Raw genomic sequence first — 17,403 nt, forward strand, 5'->3', positions numbered from 1 at the left:
ACGTTTCCCACCTGACTGTCCCTGACTGCCGACGAATCGTTGAGGATGCGTGGGCCCTCTGTCATCGTCGTCGCCCCGCCTACGCATCCACCTTATCGTGGTGGGTATCATGCGCGAAACCAGCTCTGCGCAGGGCGCTGATAGGATATGGCAAAGACTTCAAAGCCTGGCAAGCGAGCACCATGGACTTTTATTATGCAGTCCTTCGTGACTGCACTTCGATGGCCTTCTCTCCTGATCGTCAGATGATGGTGCATCGTGCTAAAGCGCAGATCACTTCCCTCACGCGACGGCGCTTAGAAGGGACTCTTGTCAGATCCTGCACCCGTGACCATATGCCTCATGAAACGCCATCGATGTACCACCTTCTCAGGGAACGCCGACGTCGTCGTCGAACCCTCATCCACGATCTCACAGATGCGGAAGGACGACGACACACTACGCAATGCGACATTGGTCACGCTTTCTATTCTCATTTCCGTCAACTGTTCGCTGCCGTCCCTCATCCCCCGACCTTAATTGAGGAGGTGGCAGCAATGACTGTCAACACCATGCCAGAGGATGTGGCTCAAGAACTTCAGGAACAAGTGACCTCTGATGAAGTCCTAGATGCAATCAAGGTGGGGGCTGCCAACAAGTCCCCTGGACCTGACGGCCTCCCCCTCGACTTTTACAAGTATTTTAGCTACCTTTTGTTACCTGCTTGGACGTCCATCTGTCGTGAATTGATGTCACCTACAACGATGATCCCAGCCACCTTCCTTGATGGGGTCATCATCCTGGTCCCTAAGCCACATGGGCGATCACGGATCTGTGATTACCGGCCCATCACTCTACTCAACAGTGACATGAAAATTTTCACCCGTTTGTTGGCCTCACGCCTCAAGAAGGCAGCAAGATCCGTCACCTCCCTTGATCAGACTTCGTTGGGCGGTGACAACAACATCCATACGGCCCTCTGCCGTTATAGGGACATGATTGCGCTCGCGCGCTCGCGACATTTACCTGGCGCATTGGCATCGCTTGACTTCCGTCAAGCTTTCGACCGTGTCGACCATACTTTTCTGAAATCGGTCCTCCAACACATGGGTTTTCCGGTTCGTACAATCACCGTGGTAATGCGGCTCTTGAGCGGCGCAACTTCAAGAATACTCTGTAATGGTCGCCTCACCGCGCCTCTAGCGATCGAGCGCTCTGTCCGACAGGGATGCCCACTTTCCACGATACTGTATGCTTTGGCATTAGAGCCCCTCCTACAGGGGCTTCGCCAACGCCTGGTGGGCCTGACATTGCATGGGCACCGCTTCTGTTGTACAGCCTATGCTGACGATCTAGTCCTCTACCTCCGCAATGAAGACGATGTTCGCGCTGCTCTGACTTGGTTGACGACTTATGGGGAGGCATCGGGCAGTTCTCTTAACATTTCCAAATCGAAGGTTCTGCTCATTGGTGAGGGTCTACCAGAAAGATCTGTCGCTCCTCTAAGTGTGGCCACCAGCGTCCGCTGTTTGGGCATTGATTTTATGAATGACCTCCGTCGCTCAGCGGCAACCAACGGTCGACGTCTCCTACAAACGATCAGGGCTGGCCTTGTGGACCACCGGCTTCGATCCCTCGACATTATACAGCGCGCGCAATACGTGAATGTTTATCACGCCTCACGCATCCCCCATGTGGCACAAGTGTTCCCAGTTCCGATTACCCTCGCACGTCGTATGTTGATGGCGATGGGATCCTTTGTCTGTGCCGGGATGTTATTTAAAGTTCAATATTCCTCCCTTGCCCTCCCGCGGGAGCGTGGTGGAGTGGGCTTATTCCATGTGCCAGACAGAGTTACCGCACTTTTTGTTAGCTCCCAACTGAAAGTCTGGCGTCGCTGCCCGACGAGCCTGACCGGACTGCTTTTGCGTGAATACGCACCAGTCTCCATGTCAGCCCCGGTCATGTTATCCGACATTCCACCCCCCTTTTATCACTTTCGGTACTTCTTCTTTGAAATCAGTTACATTCTGCACTCCTTACCCCTTCTCCGTATACTCCAGACAAAGACTGTATACGACACCTTACAAATGTGTCAAACCCCCAACCCCATTGAACACAAGTTTCCCCAGATCATATGGCGCCGTGTGTGGAAAGCAGTGCATGCTGGTTACCTCGACACCAGCGTTCAGTCCACCTGGTATATCACCGTCAATGGCAAACAGGTCAACCAGTCTCGTTTGCACCGCATCCGCCTTGCTGACACACCACTCTGTGTTCACTGTGGTGTAGAGGACACGGACGCTCATCGGTTCTCATGTGGTCCGTCTGCTGACGTCTGGAGGCTCGCGCAGCGTATCCTGGCTTTCCTCACCCGACAGCCGCCTGCTCAGATTATTTTCCTAACGCTTCTATTCCCGGATGTGATTCATTACCCCACAACAAAAACTAATGCCGTGAATTGGATACGCGGTCATACAGTCCGCTACCTTTTTGGGCCCGATGAGAAATCAGAACTAGGTTATTGGACGTACCTTAACGATCGACATTGTGCACTTGTTCGCAACCCCAGATACAAGCAGTTCTTTTCCAATTTTCTACGGAGCGCCTTTCATGACCCGCCTTCCAGCTGGAACGTCCAAGCCATGAGATGCTGATGCTTTTTTTGCCGATATGATGTTCTGAACGTACTACACACGGAATCCCCACTAAAATTTCGAGAAGACACGTTTGGATGTTCCGCCAATCAGACGGCGCAAGCGACTCCTAGAATTCTGGTGCAACGACTGCCATAATACAAAAAAATGAATAAATAAAAACATACATACAAAAAAAACAAAGAAAAATAAAGAAAACAAAAATGCAATACAATAAACTAAAAAAAAAAAGGCGCGTAGTCGGGAACCGCGAGAGTGCTACGGTCGCAGGTTCGAATCCTGCCTCGGGCATGGATGTGTGTGATGTCCTTAGGTTAGTTAGGTTTAAGTAGTTCAAAGTTCTAGGGGAATGATGACCACAGTAGTTAAGTCCCATAGTGCTCAGAGCCATTTGAACCATTTTTGAACTGACGAAATGTAGCTCTGCTTACTGTCAAACAATCCTCGCTCAAACAAATTCACGGGAGAGATGTTAATGCTAATACTTAAAGAAAGTGAAAAAACAAACCTACAAGTTGCCATGTTCATTAGGAACTGCCACAAATTAAGAAAAAATAGACATTAATCAATTTTTCGTGCAGTAGCGTCTTCCTTAGGCCAACTGCATCGTTCTACCGTATCTTCCCCTTTCCCTTCATCCAGAATTTTTAAACAACTTCTTCCTATTTTCTTCTGTCCTCCCACAGGAACTTCATAAACTGTTGTCAGAATTTATTTTCGTAGCAGTTGGTGTTCCACCCAGACGGCTTTCCGTTTCTTAAGCGGATTTTGAAGAATCCTGTGTGCGTTCATTCTTTCTAATACTTCACTTTTCTTCACTTGGAACACCATTTTATTTTCTGTATTCTCCTCCAAACCCACACCTTGAAAGCTTCAATTTTGTCCTTTTCTCTCTTCTTCAATGTTCAGAAAAACACTGCACACAAAGCATTACCAACTTGATTCTTAACTCGAACCTTAGCTTGCTTAGTTTTCTCGTGTTGATTTTCATTCAGTACTCTTGCAGTCCTTCTTCAGGTCTGGCAGAGATATCAAAAGAGATATTGTGTTATCTCGAAGAAGTATCATCTTTCAGTAAATATGCTGAAGATGAACTTCCATCCTTCTATGCTTACCCCTTCCTTCTCTATTTCTAGTGTCTTCTTTATCAAGTGTTTGATGTTTACCCAATGATTTGAAATGGTAACTCGAGTAGGACAGCACTGTTGTCTTTTTCCAACTGTTTACAATATACAGAATGGTCATAAACAATTAAAAAATTTAAAAGGCTGTTACAGAGTAGGTTGTGCTGAGAAATAATTGTTCTGAAAAAATCATTCAAAATGTTGCGCCGTTTCCGAGTTTATTAGCGTTGAAGTTAGGCACTCAGGTCATTGACCGCACAAGTTCAAGGGTTCATCCAGCGACGGGGTCACCGTACGTGTACTTGTCTTGGTTTCATAAAACCGACCAGGAGAGCGATGAAAAAATCGAACATGGGACAGAAGTAAAGATCGAACCCGAGCCATAGGCTGAGGAGCCTCGTGCACTATCATCTACTGTGTGAGAACAACTGAGACTAATTTTATCTTTCGGATCGCTTGAAGTTGCGCACACAGTTGCCCGATTGGCTAAATTCAACGCTAATTAATTCGGAAACGCCGCAACGTATTGATTATTTTTCTTAAAAGTTATTTCTCAACACAGCCTACGCTGTAATAACCTTACAAGCTTTTCAGAGTGTTTCTGACCAGCCTGTATATTGCAAACAGTTAGTAAAAGGCAACAGTGCCGTCTTACTCCATTTATGATTTCAAATCATTCTGTCATACAACTTCTTAGCTTCTTGATTGCTTTCTGTCTTATGTATAGCTGCTTAATTAGTCTCCTATCCTTTCAGTTCACCTCCTTCAGTTTTAGAATCTCCATCATCCTGTCCCATTTGACTCGGTCAATGGTCTTTTCCAGATCTACGAAGGCGGGACTCTTTCTTTTTCCTCTTTCTACACATCTTTCACGAATCATAGTAATTAGATCAGTAGCCCTTCAGGGACATCTCTATTTTGTAACACGAAACTGCTCTTCCCCTGCGTTTTGTTCCATTACAAATACAAATCGACGATTCAGTACCCTCAAGATAATTTTTCCGGCGTGGGTGTTCTTCTGTAATCTGTGCATTCCTTGGTACCCGATTTTTGAGGACTGGAACCACCATTTTCTTGACAAATTCCACTGGCCACGCACTACTTTCGTACATCGCGTTGGACAATCCTGTTATTTCTGCGTTGCATTTTTTAACCATACACTGAAATAATTTTATAGGAAGACAATAAAATCCTGTAGACTTACCTCTCTTCATTTATTTAATTGCTTTTTTCCTCTGCTTCCATATCATCCTTTTATGCAGTTATATTTGCTTTCTTCTTTGGTGTATAAGTTTTCCGTATACCTCTTCCAACTCTTTCTTAACTTCTTCCTCCGAGTCCAGAATATCACTATCTTTATCCTCAAGTTCTATTTTCTTACCGTTCATTGTCCATTTATCTGATGTAACTCCATGGCTATGAGATGCAGTTCCTTATGTTAAAAATTATTTCTTCTCAGGATACAAAATCTACTAAATCTGAGTTAAGCAGGGTAATAAGTAGGCAAGAATTGACTATCTTAGTAAGCTCCTGAAACACACGAAGTGATGTATACCGTGCTCATAAAATGTGTGAAAAATGCAGCACATTTATTACTAATGGCCTTACCTTATTAGAGAACCGATGCCTACAAAATTAACCCAGATTAGACAAAAGTTTACGATAAAGGCCATTCATCAGTCAAAGAAACTAAATGAAAACTGTTTGTCATTCAGAGAGAGCTCTGATATTCATGCTATAGCTCGTTATCAAGGCATACTGCAAAACATTGACGACAGTAAGAGAGAAATTAAATCAAATGCATTGCGAGCAAAAGATAGCCGCATCAGGTATCAAAATAAAAAGTTTCATATAGTTAATTTCTGTGTTAGTGTCGTCAATGTTTTGCAGTATGCCTTGTTAACGAGCTATAGCATGAATATCAGAGCTCTCTCTGAATGACAAACAGTTTTCATTTTGTTTCTTTGACTGATGAATGATATTTGTTTATCACTTGAACATTACCTGTTCAACTGAAGTACGGTAAACTTCTATGTAAGAACGGAGATCAAAACCATCAAACTCTCATCCAGTTTCACTTCTGACAGTATCCTCTGAAAGATAATATACAAGAGACATTTTAATACAAATTCTATATTGTCAAAGTCACACTATGAATTTCTCAACGATTCTGATAATAACGTTGCAACGAGCATGTACGTAATCTGTTAAACAACTAATTACTGGGTACTGGTATAGTCTGTGATGTCAGACGCATATGACTGTCTGAATCACAATATTCTTGTAACTAATTTAGAATAATGTGGTGTAACAGGCAATGCTGCAAAGCAGGAAACAATGAGTGTCAATAAGAAAGAGTCCTGTGTTACGTTATCGGTCACCGCCCGATTGGGAACTAATTATGGATGGAGATCCATAAGATTCCATTTTAGCGTCCTTTTCTCATAAATTAACGATTTTTCATCAATAACATTACCATAAGTGAAGATGGTTTTGTTCATTGATGATGCAAATATTGTAATTAATCGAAAAGTACATACAGTTTCAGAAAGATCGTCAATGAAATTTTGATGGACTTTAATAAATAGTTCCTCTCTAATTCTATGCCATTAAACTTTGGAAAGACACAATATAGGATGTACATAAAGTCCGGGAACACTTTCAATTGTTTATTGCACAAGAACCAAATATTGTACAGATATCATATGTCATTTTGAAGAGAAACCCTGTTAGTTTTTATTTTTTTATTTTTCGTGTATACCGCCACAGCGTAGTAGGTAATTTGCCGATAGTTAGCGCTAGTTGCAAACGTGGCGATTTCAGGTGTGGAGCTAGCTTTCTGTATGTTGGAGTTCATGAAATGGCCTCCCCAATCACAAGACCTCACTCCGTGTAACTTTCTTCTGTGGGGACACATTAAAGATCTGGTGTATGTACCGCCTCTACCACTTGACGTAGCAGAGGTCGTGGAGAGAATACGGGAAATCACTGCCACAGTTGACGATGCCATGCTGGGACGAGTATGGCAAGAATTTTCGATTACCGTACTGAAGTCTGCCGGGTCACTCATGGTTCACGTTTCAAACGTTTGTAAAAAAAGAATTCAGAGTTTCTCTTCAAAATGCAATATGTATTTCATCGGTACAATGTTTAGTTCTTGTGAAATAAATAATTGAAAGTGTTCCCGGACTTAATTACACCCTGTATATGCAGTTCGAAACTTGTAAGATCTTTTTCCTCAGTATATGTCTAAAATAAGACGATAAGGAGATAGAGCAGGTGGATGGCACTAAATAATTGGGATTGCAACTTGATAATGTTGTAAGTAGTACGTTGGCAGCGCTATAGACTGTGTTAATATCGCTGACAGCGCTCTGCGACCTCTGCAAGAGATTCTGTGGTTGGACGGACTAGCAGTTAGGGAGTGGATATTGGAGAGTACGAACATGTTTTTTTCTTAGTGGAGACTCTGTGTGGGTAGGACATGCTTTGTAAAGTGAGACGCAAGGAAATGTATGATGACGTATGTTTGACTGATAACGTTTGGGCATAGGAATTATTGACAACTATATAATTTTTGGAACTGGATGTCATCTGAATAAGGTAAAATTTTACAAATACATTGTTTGCTCTTCAACAAAATCTTTTTTTTTTTTGCTAACCATATGCCTCCTAGTAGTTAGAGTCTATAGAAGTTAGAATCCTTTTATTTAGCTGGCTGTAGTTGCTGCTTACTGTAATTGAACTAGTTAGGGTTATGAAGGTTTTCTGTGAGGTAAGTGACATAAAAAAATGGGCTTCGTGATTGAAATGAGTTTAGGCAATTAACAGAGTTGCAGGTAATTTCGTATTTCTTGAATTTCATATTTTTTGATTTTTTATTGTTGTTAGGATTTATTGCAATTCAGGGCCATTTTTTGGGTCAATTATTGGAAGTCATGTTGTCACTGTATATCAGTCAGACTGCTTTGGGCTTGTATACTGTGGGTAATAAATGAATAGGTGAAGTTTGAGTTATCTTTGTCAGGGAAAATTCTGGAGGTCAGTGTTTAAATGATAAAAATAATTAAATACTTAGTTTCAATATACTCAGTTGAAAGGAAAATGTCACAGAACTGCTGACGCACCTAAACAAATCTTTATTTGGATTTCGGATGTTGTCCGACATAGGTGACAAAAAAATAAAAAAAAGATAACATCCTTCCCTTAGTTTTTTCCCATAAAGCCATTTAGGATGATTTTTGGGATAACTCATCAACGTAAACTACAGCTTTCAGAGTCCATAAGTGTGTAATATGAGTTATTTGTGGCGTGAACTCAAGAACGTTCTGCAAGGCCTGATCAAGGAACTGAGACTACTAACTAATGATATCCAATTTATTTAATGCTTGATGAAATGTGTCAGATAATATATCTCTTTTTCAGACAAACAACTCAGTTCATGGAGTCAATACTATAAATAAGAAAAATACACATAAAGATGCTTTGAGAAGTACTCTCTGGCGTGCATATCATAGTGGTCTGCAGTGTATAATCATGGATATACGAGGTGCGACAATAAAGCAATGAGACTGATTTTCTTTGCAAAATGTGGCAACCCTGCAGGCTTGCATAGGCACAGTATCTTTGACCTTGGTCTATAAGCTGCTTATAGTTCAAGCTGCACATCGCTGCAACTGCTCAGTCGTGAATTGTGCTGTAAAAAGTTAACACATGTTTGTGTCTCTCGTCACGGAAATTGGAGTGCATAATGTAAGAACTGAACATCAATCGAGAAACACGGAAAAATGTGGCAGCCGATCTGTTAGAGCAAACAGAAATCAATCCAGAATTGTTGAGCCGTGTTACCACTGGTGATGAAAGTTGGTTTTTTCAGTACGATCCAGAGACAAAACGCCTAAGTTCGCAATGGTGCTCAAAGAGATCACCCAGACCAAAAAAAGCTCGCATGCGAAAGTCAAAAGTGAAATGCATGCTTGTGTGCTTCTTTGGTTTCAACGAAATTGTTCATAAAGAGTGGGTGCCTCCTGGACAAACAGTTAACCAATATTACTACAAAGAAATTTTAGAAAGACTTCGTAAAAGAGTTCTTCATGTCCGTGCCAACATTGCTGATAATTGGATTGTGCATCACGATAATGCGCCATCCCATACTGCTCTGTCAGTACAGCAATTTTTATCATCAAAACAAATTTCAGTACTACCACAGCCACCTTATTCACCAGATATCGCTCCATGCGACATTTTTCTGCTTCCAAGAGTCAAAACGGCGGTCAAGAGACACCATTTTCAAACAACACAAAATGTCCAAAAAGCTGTGACGAGGGTCTTGAAGGATATTACGCAAGATAAGTTCCAGAAATGTTACAATCACTGGCAGAAGCTCTGGAAAAAGTATGTGCAGTCAGAAGGGAACTACTTTGACGGAGACAACACTAAACTTGACTAAAACGGTAAGCAACATTTTTTTTCTCACCAGTCTCATTACTTTATTGTCGTAGCTCTTAGATATTAGGACGGAAGTTCTCAGTAATTCGTTCATAGCTCTCCCATGCCCAAAAATGTACTTTTGTATGTCGATGGGTTTCAGCAAATCTCTCTAGCAGAATGCCAAAATGATTCCCCTAGTAACGTGTGAGCTACGTGTGATCTGTTTATAACATAACCTATTGCTTCCTTCACTGTTCGGGTTCGTACTCGTTGAGCACGTGGTGCGGATTTCGCACTTTGTAGGTTCGTGGATCGACAACAAAAGCACGATAACATCAATGTGCTGCCGAAAATCCAGTGTCAAAGTCCCATTATAGGTAATAAATTTGCATGCCAGTTGTTACTGAATTACTTCCTATCATCATCATTCATTACAATACTGTTAATTCTATGGTGCCACGACCAGTCTGAACAGTACCTTATTGACAGCTTGGGTCCATGGTTTCGTGCGACCTGCGCCACGCTCGAATCCTACCATCAGCTCTTATCAGCTGAAATCAGAACCCATCTCACTAGGCCACGGTTTTCGTGTCATGTAGGGACCAACCGATATGGTCAGGAGACCAGGGGAGGTGCTGAGGGTGGTGATGTGCAGCTGCCACACCCCATTAACGCCAAATTTCGCCGCTCTGTCCTAATGAGTACGTTCGTCGTACGTATCACATTAATTTCTGCGGTTGTATCATACAGTGTTGCTTGTTTGTTATTACTGACAACTCTACGCACAAGGCGTTGCTCTCGGCCGTTTAGTGAAGGCCGCAGCCACTGATTTCCAAAATGGAATGTCTCATGTTTCTACCTCCAACTACTATTATGCGTTCGAACCCTATTAATCTCCGCCGGCCGCCGTGGTCTCGCGGTTCTAGGCGCTCAGTCCGGAACCGCGCGGCTGCTACGGTCGAAGGTTCGAATCCTGCCTCGGGCATGGATGTGTGTCATGTCCTTAGGTTAGTTAGGTTTAAGTAGTTCTAAGTTCTAGGGGACTGATGACCTAAGCTGTTAAGTCCCATAGTGCTCAGAGCCATTTTTTTTTTATTAATCTTCGCCGTGCGGCCATAACCACTTTGATAATCTTTTCTTATGAATCACTTGGGCAGAAATGACAGCTCCGCCAATCCACTGTCCTGTTATACGCTGTGTACTCGCTACTACGGCCATTTGTACAGGGAGGTCCATTGATTGTGACACGGCCAAATATCTCACGAAATGAGCATCAAACGAAAAAACTACAAAGAACGAAACTTGTCTAGCTTGAAGGGGGAAACAAGATGGCGCTATGGTTGGCCAACTAGATGGCGCTGCCATGGGTCAAACGGATATCAACAGCGTTTTTTTTTTTAAATAAGAATGCCCATTTTTATTACATATTCGTGTAGTGCGTAAAAAAATATGAATGTTTTAGTTGGACCACTTTTTTCGCTTTGTGATAGATGGCGCTGTAATAATCACAAACATGTGGCTCACAATTTTAGACGAACATCTGGTAACAGGTGGGTTTTTTAAATTAAAATACCGAACATAGGCAGGTTTGAACATTTTATGCAATAAATGCTTCAAATGATGTCCGTCAACCTCAATGCATTTTGCAATACCTGTAACGACATTCCTCTCAACAGCGAGTAGTTCGCCTTCCGTAATGTTCGCACATGCACTGACAATGCGCTGACGCATGTTGTCAGGCGTTGTCGGTGGATCACGATAGCAAATATCCTCCAAATTTCCCCACAGAAAGAAATCCGGGGACCTCAGATCCGGTGAACGTGCGAGCCATGGTATGGTGCTTCGACGACCAATCCACCTGTCATGAAATATGCTGTTCAATTCCGCTTCAAGCGCACGCGAGTTATGTGCCGGACATCCACCATGTTGGAAGTACATCGCCATTCTGTCATGCAGTGAAACATCTTGTAGTAACATCGGTAGAACATTACGTAGGAAATCAGAATACATTGCAGCATTTAGATTGCCATCGATAAAACGGGGCCCAATTGTCCTTCCTCCCATAATGCCGCACCATACCGGTCAAGTTCGCTGATGTTCCACTTGTCGCAGCAGTCGTAGATTTTCCGTTGCCCAGTAGTGCACATTATACCGGTTTACGTTACCGCTGTTGGTGAATGACGTTTCGTCGCAAAAAAATCTTCATCGTCCAGTAATTTCTCTTGTACCCAGTGGCAGAACTGTACACGACGTTCAAAGTCGTCGCCATGCAATTCCTGGTGCATACAAATATGGTACGGGCGCAGTCGATGTCGATGTAGCATTCTCAACACCGACGTTTTTCAGATTCCCGATTCTCGCTCAATTTCTCTGCTACTGATGTGCGGATTAGCCGCGACAGCAGCTAAAACACTTACTTGGGCATCATCATTTGTTGCAGATCGTGGTTGACGTTTCACATGTGGCTGATCGCTTCCTGTTTCCTTAAATTACGTAACTATCCGGCGAACGGTCCGGACACTTGGCGATGTCGTCCAGGATACCGAGCACCATACATAGCACACGCACTTGTGCATTTTGATCACAATAGCCATTCATCAACACGATATCGACCTTTCCCACAATTGGTAAACGGTCCATTTTAACACGGGTAATGTATCACGAAGCAAATGCTACTTGATACCTCGTACTTATACGTTTGTGACTATAACAGTGCCGTCTATCACAAAGGGAAAAAAGTGGTCCAACTAAAACATCCATATTTCTTTACGTACTACACGGATATGTAATAAAAAATGGGTGTTCCAATTTTAAAAAACGCAGTTGATATCCGTTTGACCTATGGCAGCGGCATCCAGCGGGACAAGCATAGCGCCATCTCGTTTCCCCCTTCAAGCTAGACGAGTTTCGTTCTTTGTAGTTTTCTCGTTTGATGCTTATTTCATGAGATATTTGTCCCGGTCACTATGAATAGACGACCCTGTATATGTGTATATCGCTGTCCTGCGACTTGTCACGTCATTGTATATCCTTCATCACCATGTCAAAGCCGTACCTACGCAATAAAAAATAAAGGTAAACATTAACATGGTTAAATTATTTAATTATGTGTGATACATTGGCTCATCAGTGACGCCCATAACAAAATCACAGGAAGATGTCCCTTACGACACTTCCATCTTTTTCCATCTCAGTTAATGTTTCCTCTGTAATGATTCAGCGTCGACGAGCAGTTAAGCTGAAGCCCTCACCTCCACGTACCACAAGACGGCTTGGTGCGCATTACTCACGGGCACACTCACTTCCGTCGTCTCACGCTCTGGTTCCACTTACTGTACTGTGACACCATCTGACGACAAAAGAAGAGATTAGATATAAAAACAGGGAAAAATTGCTTTTATTACTCTCAGTACGCGACGAATGCGACATGGCGCTTGTTCAAGTAGTGTGAAATGTCAGTGTTTCATCGGAAATGGTGTCATTGCCAAAGGAGCGGAGGAAAACCAGATCAAAGAAGGCCGTGAGAAGTTGGTGCTTCTGACAAATTGGCCCGCCTGTCGGAGCTTACGTGTGTACTTTGCTTGCGCCCTTATCTGGGCTACAATCGTATCTGCGTAATCTGCCCTTACAGACGCTTGATGCCTGCTTTCCCACCGTACAGATAGCGCCGTCACTTTCACGCCAAAGTAGAGTGGTCCCCCGGACAGCAGTCGCTTCAGAGCCCTCCAGCGAGTAACTGCCGAAATGAGTGAGTACAGTACTTTGGTAATTTAAGTCGCTCCTAATACGGAACTATCGCTTTCTCTAAGCCATTTCACCTTCAAGATCGTAGTCAACACTGCACTATCACCGTGACGAATTGTCGGACAGTGCAGTGGAAGAACCAAAGAGTAGACAATAAAGGAACTTTACAGTTTTGTATACGCTGGTACAACAGTCAATACTTTGAATGCACTGGCCAGTAAACTATAAACACGAACGAAGGTCTCAGCCATGCAGTTGAAAGGTCTCTTTCCTTTTCTTTTCCTCACTACCCAACAGTGAGGATTTTAATCCATGGATTACAAGAGACGTGTCTGATGTATGTCATTAATATGTTCACTTTGGGCCATCTTGCATAGTAGCCCTTGGAATAATTTACTCATTTGCTGAATAAGCAGTGTTTTATCTACAACATCAAAGTATTTCTAAAAGAAAGTGCATTCGTGCACCTCTTCTTGGTAGATTAAATCCATATTTAAGGATGAAATACAAACAAATTGCTTTTTGGGTTAGATAGAGCAACAATCAGTCGTGGAATTAAGTTGCTTTAATATGACATTTATAGTCACAACGGAGATCAGATTTCGACCTGTGTCAGGTCATTATCAATGCTAAAACAAATACGACAGTATATATTACAACTGCTACAATTCCGCACTGGTATGTAATGTTAACATTAAAAGACAACGATGTGATGGACTTATAACTTTTGTAAATCACATTGTAATATATACTCTTGTATTTGTTTTAGCATTGATGATGGCCTGTCACATGTCGAAATCTGATCTGCTTTGTGACTATAAATGTCATCTTAAAGCAACTTAATTCCACGACTGATTGCTGCTCTATCTAACCCAATATAACCACAGTCGTTGGGTGCCCTCACCCCACGGAGGGCAACCTGATGAAAATTGCTCTTTGTCCCACTAATATTTCTTTATTATACTAAACGGATTCCGGCTTCTTATGCCATCATTTAGCAGACATACTAGCGTGCCAGAGACCAAACCTTGAATCCTAAACATGCTAGCGACGTTGAGATAGGAATAATGGAGAATTATTGTGAACCCTCTGCCAGGCACTTAAATGTGATTTTCAGAGCGATGTACACACGGATATTCAGAAACTGATCTGCCAAAGCACCCAGGTGAGGCTAAACACTGAGTCCTCGTTACTTGCGTTACGTGCAACTGGTTATTGCATTTTACTTTTCATCTCTATGGGGATAAAAGATGATGAGAGTGGACAGAAATTCACCACGTAAAATACATCCTCTGGAGTCAGACTGCAACAGCCGGGGAAGACACAAGCAGCAACGGTAAAGTAACCGATTTTGTGGCATTCAAAAATGGCTCTGAGCACTATGCGACTTAACTTCTGAGGTCATCAGTCGCCTAGAACTTAGAACTAATTAAACCTAACTAACATAAGGACATCACACACAACCATGCCCGAGGCAGGATTCGAACCTGCGACCGTAGCGGTCGCTCGGCTCCAGACTGTATCGCCTAGAACCGCACGGCCACTCCGGCCGGCTTTGTGGCATTCTACAAGTTCTTAACCAGGAGCGAATTCTACAGTTTCCTTCGTGTGCTTTGGTAATTTACTTTTTTGTTGAGTTTCTGTGTGTTAGTTTAATATTTAACAGACATAGTCTCTGCGTTTTCGTTTGTGTCGGAAAGCAAACAGATTTTGTGACCTATTAAAAGTTCCTATCAGGAGCGAATTGTTTAGTCACACCTGAGTGCTTTAGTAGTTCAGTTTTTGAATCTCTGTGTGTCAATCTAATTTATTAGACACAGTTCGTATACATCCCTCTGAAAATCGCATTTAAGTGCCTGGCAGAGGGTTCATCGAACCACCTTCACAATGATTCTCTATTATTCCAATCTCGTATACCGTGCGGGAAAAACGAACAACTATAACTTTCCTTGCGAGCTCTGATTTCCCTTATTTTATTATGGTGACCATTTTTCCTTATGTAGGCAGGCGTTAACAAAATATTTTGCGATTCGGAGGAGGAAGTTGGTGACTGAAATTTCGTGAGAATATTTCCGCCGCAGCGAAGAAAGCCTTTGTTTTCATGACGTCCACCGCAAATCCTGTATCATTTCAGTGACACTCTCTCCCGTATTTCGCGACAATACAAAAATGCTGCCCTTCTTTGAGCTTTTTCGACGTACTCCGTCAATCCTGTTTCGTAAGAAATGGTTCAAATGGCTCTGAGCACTGTGGGACTTATCATCTATGGCCATCAGTCCCCTAGGACTTAGAAACCGAGCGAGGTGGCGCAGTGGCTAGCACACTGGACTCGCATTCGGGAGGACGACGGTTCAGTCTCGTCTCCGGCCATCCTGATTTAGGTTTTCCGTGATTTCCCTAAATCGCTCCAGGCAAATGCCAGGATGGTTCCTTTGAAAGGGCACGGACGGCTTCCTTCCCCGTCCTTCCCTAATCCAATGAGACCGATGACCTAGCTGTTTGGTCTCTTCCCCCAAAACAACCCAACCCAACCCATCCACAAACAACCTAAGACGGCTGCTCAGATTGTCTCCCAAATCGTTTGTGTAGGTAAGGAACAGCAAAGGGCCTATAACACTACGTCGGGGAACGCAAGAAACCAATTCTGTTTTAATCGATGACTTTCCGTGAATTACGCCGAACTGTGACCTCTCCGACAGGAAATCACAAATCCAGTCACGTAACTGAGACAATATTCCATAAGCACGCAACCTCGCTGTAAGCCCATTGTGTGGTACAGTCTCTTGCGTTTTCGTCAGATGAAAGGGTCCTGTAGCCACCTTTCATTAGTCCAGTAGCCCATTTTCACTAGCATTTCTCTTTGCTTTCCTTGTTTATCTTTTCTCATAACTCTCATAGTGGTGTGACTGAATGAATGTGGTTGTGTGTCACGCTGCTAGACGGTGGCGTGGTCTGCTGCAGAAAGTCTGCGATAGTGATACAGATTCAGCAGGAATTGTACAGAATAGCCAACTCGCGTAGTGGTCAAGTAGGCAAAGAGGTTTGCGCTACTTGTGAGAAATCCACCTGCATTAGGTAGGTGGCGGAAATGGCATCCTTGGGTTTTCCGGGCCACGCAGAGCGTGGGGGAGGCTGGAGATGAAAAAGGGAGGCTGTCTGCCGCCGGTACGGGAAGCGTCCACAGCTGTGCTCCAGTCGAAGAAGGATTGGTTGGACTGACCGCGTGGCGCGTTGTTACTTGGCGAGGGGAGAGCTGTTAGCTTTTGATCTCGCTTTTGAGCTCTGAAAGATTGCTTTGCCTTGTCGCAGCAAGAAATTCAAAACTTTGGCAGATTTTTCTTTTAGTAAATTTCCATAGCAGACTTGGATTCACAGGAAGAGCGCTACACAAAGGTGTCGATAAGAAGTGAGCACTGTCTGTTTGCTTTCAGCTATGCCTGTATAAGCTTTAATCTTTCTAAATATTTATAGCTTTGCCTTCTCGTAAATTTTCCTTGCTTTATGTATCTTTCGTCCAACCACGTGGTTGAACATAAGAGTTTGTTGGGCTACCGTCATCACTAACTGTCCAGTCTCATGTTTGTCTTAAAGAATCTTAACTGTTCATGATTGTGTGATATGATATTGTTGCAACTTGGCCACGATACCTAGAAATTGCGTCTCCACAAACCACGTGGGCACGCGGGTGTACTGCGAAACGTGTACCGTTTCACGAGTTATTGCGATCAGTTATCAGGCAACAGCAGTTGTATGAATGACTCACACCAATGATTTTAGGTGTAGATTATAACGGTGTATGTATCGATGCTTTTCTTTAATGTTTTAGGAATTAATGTTATCAGGGATTGTGTACATGCCTCACATCCATATCTTAGGAATAAATGATTTTATACACAATTTTCTCTTGCATTCCGAAGTTACGTTTTTGCACCTAAGCCAATCACCTCGTAACTTTACTGTTAGCACATCCAACGCGTTTCCGTATGCATAGGTCCAGTGATTAGTTTCCCTTTTCTTTTAAAACAAATGCTTTAGATTAAGTCTTATTTTCAGGTGTGTTGCTGGGAGCTGATCTTCTGCACAGTGTTCATGCATATACTATTTTATTTCAAATGGTTGATTCTCGTGGATAGCGCACAGGAAATACTATTAATTACATCGCATCCCCTCTGAGCGATATCATGACGTATGTATTTTTATGAGTTTTTGGTCTGTGATCATTTGATTTTAATTTATTTTCCGACTCGGCCAAACCTGTGATTAGCTGCATGGTTAGAATCGGTGGCGACCCTAATCTTCTCACGTTAATTTCAGAATCAATAAGCATTTCCATTCCCACTCTTAACGTAATAACCCGTAGAAACAGGTTAGCTTACACAGTGTCTACAGTAGAGTTCGACAGTTCATGTTAATAGTCCTTTGTCCTCCACGATCTTCAGTATGGAGAGTATGGATAGGGACTGTGACTT

At 42.9% G+C, this 17,403-nt stretch overlaps 1 protein-coding gene across 1 annotated transcript in view; it reads left to right on the plus strand.

The window, feature by feature from the left end:
• The first annotated feature begins 12,484 nt into the window (after positions 1-12,484).
• Positions 12,485-17,403, plus strand: part of LOC126278041 (cholinesterase 2-like) — a 224,371-nt gene continuing 219,452 nt past the window's right edge. Inside the window, exon 1 of the mRNA XM_049977796.1 lies at positions 12,485-12,938. Within this exon, the coding sequence (XP_049833753.1) occupies positions 12,935-12,938 (4 nt within the window). The 5' untranslated portion in view covers positions 12,485-12,934. The remainder of the gene's footprint in view (positions 12,939-17,403) is intronic.

This window comes from Schistocerca gregaria, chromosome 6 (genome assembly GCF_023897955.1).
Source record: "Schistocerca gregaria isolate iqSchGreg1 chromosome 6, iqSchGreg1.2, whole genome shotgun sequence".
Taxonomy (NCBI): Eukaryota; Metazoa; Arthropoda; class Insecta; order Orthoptera; family Acrididae; genus Schistocerca; species Schistocerca gregaria.